Genomic DNA, 2,500 nt, shown 5'->3' with positions numbered 1-2,500 from the left:
GTATAAATGATGGTAATGATAATAAGGACAACAATAACAAAAAATATTGATTGTGATAATAATGATTATGATAATACTACTAATAAAAGAAAAATGTAATGACAATGATAAAAAATTAATGCTGAAAGTGATTTTGATAAAACAATAAAACTAGAAGAGAAGTAATAAACCTATAATAACAATAACAATAAAAATCGGAATGACAATAACAACAAGATTTATGATAACACCGATAATAAAGACGATAAGAATAACCCTGATCACGATTCCTTTCCGCCCCCCCTCCCGCCCTCGCCTCCGCCCGCGCCCCCCCCCCCCGCCCTCGCCTCCGCCCCCCCCCCCGCCCTCGTCTCCGCCCGCCCCCCCCCCCCCCACCCTCGCCTCCGCCCGCCCCCCCCCCCCCCGCCCTCGTCTCCGCCCTCGCCCCCCCCCCCCCCCCACCCTCGCCTCCGCCCGCGCCCCCTCCCCCGCCCTCGCCTCCGCCCTCGCCTCCGCCCGCGCCTGCTCCGGAGGCGAGGGAAACGCAGCAGAGGATGAATGGCGTTCCTCCCATTCCCGAAACCCGTCCGCCCGGCTCGGAGGTCGCCCGCCTCCTGCTGCTTCCCCGGGGCGAAGGCGCATCCTCACGGGGGCGCGCCAGGGGAAACCGCGGGCTAAAGATCCTATATATATATATTTTTTTTTTCTGGTGTTGTGTAAAAAATCAGTAGAGTTTGGTGTTGAGCGGTATGTCTGTTTGTCGGTTCCTTTTTTTGTTGTTAGACTCTCCTCTCTCTCTCTCTCTCTCTCAATCTCTCTCTATTTCGCACGCTAACTATGTTTCTCTCTCACTCTGTTCATAATCATAACTTGCCATGCTTCTTTTCTCTAAACTCTTGCAGCTGCACCTCCGGGGGAAGGGGGGTGGGGAGGCCACGTTCCGACTTGCTCCTTGCGGCTCTGCGCTGCCTGCGTCCGCCGCGCCCGTTGCTGCGGCAGGAGGCCGACCGGGGGCGTGGCCGCCGCTTCCCACCCGGGCCCGAGGCCGCTGCCCGGGCGCGGCGAGGCTGACTGGTCCTGTTTCTAGTCCTGTGCAGTGAGTCCGGGTCATTTTAGTTTCATTCAGATTATTCTGATATGTCTATACTGGTATATATATATGTATATATGTATATATATATTTATATATATATAATATATATATATATATTTATAACATATATATATATGTGTGTGTGTGTGTGTGTGTGTGTGTGTGCGTGTGAGTAGAAGAAATCGATCTGTTGCAGCATTCGAAAACCTTTCTGCTGATCCGTCGGGTCGAGGCTTCAGTCGGCGTAGATGCTCTGGTTAATCCACATTAGTAACGTAATGGTAAATATAATGGTGGAAATAATAGTAATAACACTAATAGAAAAAAAAAATATGATGATAATAACAGTAAAGTTAATAACAATGCAAAGCAGTATCGATATTAGGCAATGCAAATGAACAGGACGGACAACGAAACTCACCCACATGTCTCCCAAATGCAAGCTGTCAGCACGATCAATGTTGCAATCCATTTTTGCTGAGTTGAAGGAGCTGATGGATACTCGGAGTTTTTGTTTATAAAGATGGAGGAATAAAAAACGAACTATGATATATGGCTGGAAGAGGTTTACGCGGTAAGGAGAGATTAAAGGGTGTAGGAAGAATGTTGGGGGAAGTGTAAAAAAGGAGAGAGAAAGACAAGGAGTGGAGAAGAGGTTAAAGAGAAAGGAAAGAAAATGTAAAATAGAGGAAAAAGAAGGAAAGAAGAGTGAATACAAGCTAAAATCGTTTCGGCTGGTAAGCGAATGTGCTTGTGACAGTCGCTTGCAGGCACATATGGCTGTGTTTGCGCCCGGGCACTGTGCTCATGGGAGGATATAGAGGGGAGGGGGAGGGTAGAAGGGGGAATGAGAGGGAGGAGGCAGAAGATTAAGGAGAGGAATCGCGGTATAAGAGGAAGAGAGTGGGAGGAAACGAAGGGGGAAGGAAGGGAAGATTGAGAGGGAGATGGAAGTGGAGAGAGAGTAGAAGAAGGAGAGGGGAGAGTGGGAAGGGAGGAGACAGAGAAGGAAAGGAGGGGGAAGGGGTGTTGCAGGGCCAGGAGCCCCGCCGTCAGTCGCCCAGGAGCCTCGAGATGCTCAACACCCCTACGCCGCGTGCGGGAAGAGGGCGGGGAAGAAGGGGCAGCGCCACGCCCCCTCGCCCTGCGCCGGATGACACGTCGCGGGAACCGACGGAGAGGGTGCAGGGGCGCGGAAGAGGGAAAGATAGGAGGAGAGATGGCGGCAGTTCCCTTGCCGACGTGGGCGGCGCGCCTGCTGAAGGGCGGGGCACTGTAGGGCGCGGCAGACGAGCAAAGAGCGGGGCCAAGATCACGCTGTCTGCGATTCCGGAATGCCCTGGACAGGACGGAGTGCCAGCCAGCGCTGACGAAGTTCCGACTTGCAAGACACCCGTCGATCCCGAAACCTCAGATGACCCCAAAGGA

The 2,500-nt window shown here is 51.8% G+C and overlaps 1 protein-coding gene across 1 annotated transcript in view; it reads left to right on the top strand.

Annotated features, from left to right (window-relative positions):
* Nucleotides 1–2,070: 2,070 nt before the first annotated feature.
* Nucleotides 2,071–2,500, top strand: part of LOC125036195 — a 17,610-nt gene continuing 17,180 nt past the window's right edge. The window contains exon 1 of the mRNA XM_047628643.1: nt 2,071–2,500. This exon is cut by the window's right edge and continues 173 nt beyond it. Within this exon, the coding sequence (XP_047484599.1) occupies nt 2,147–2,500 (354 nt within the window). The 5' untranslated portion in view covers nt 2,071–2,146.

This window comes from Penaeus chinensis, chromosome 20 (assembly GCF_019202785.1).
Source record: "Penaeus chinensis breed Huanghai No. 1 chromosome 20, ASM1920278v2, whole genome shotgun sequence".
In the NCBI taxonomy this organism is placed as follows: Eukaryota; Metazoa; Arthropoda; class Malacostraca; order Decapoda; family Penaeidae; genus Penaeus; species Penaeus chinensis.
Note: the sequence above shows the minus strand (reverse complement) of the source record. Positions and strands in the feature narration are given on the sequence as shown.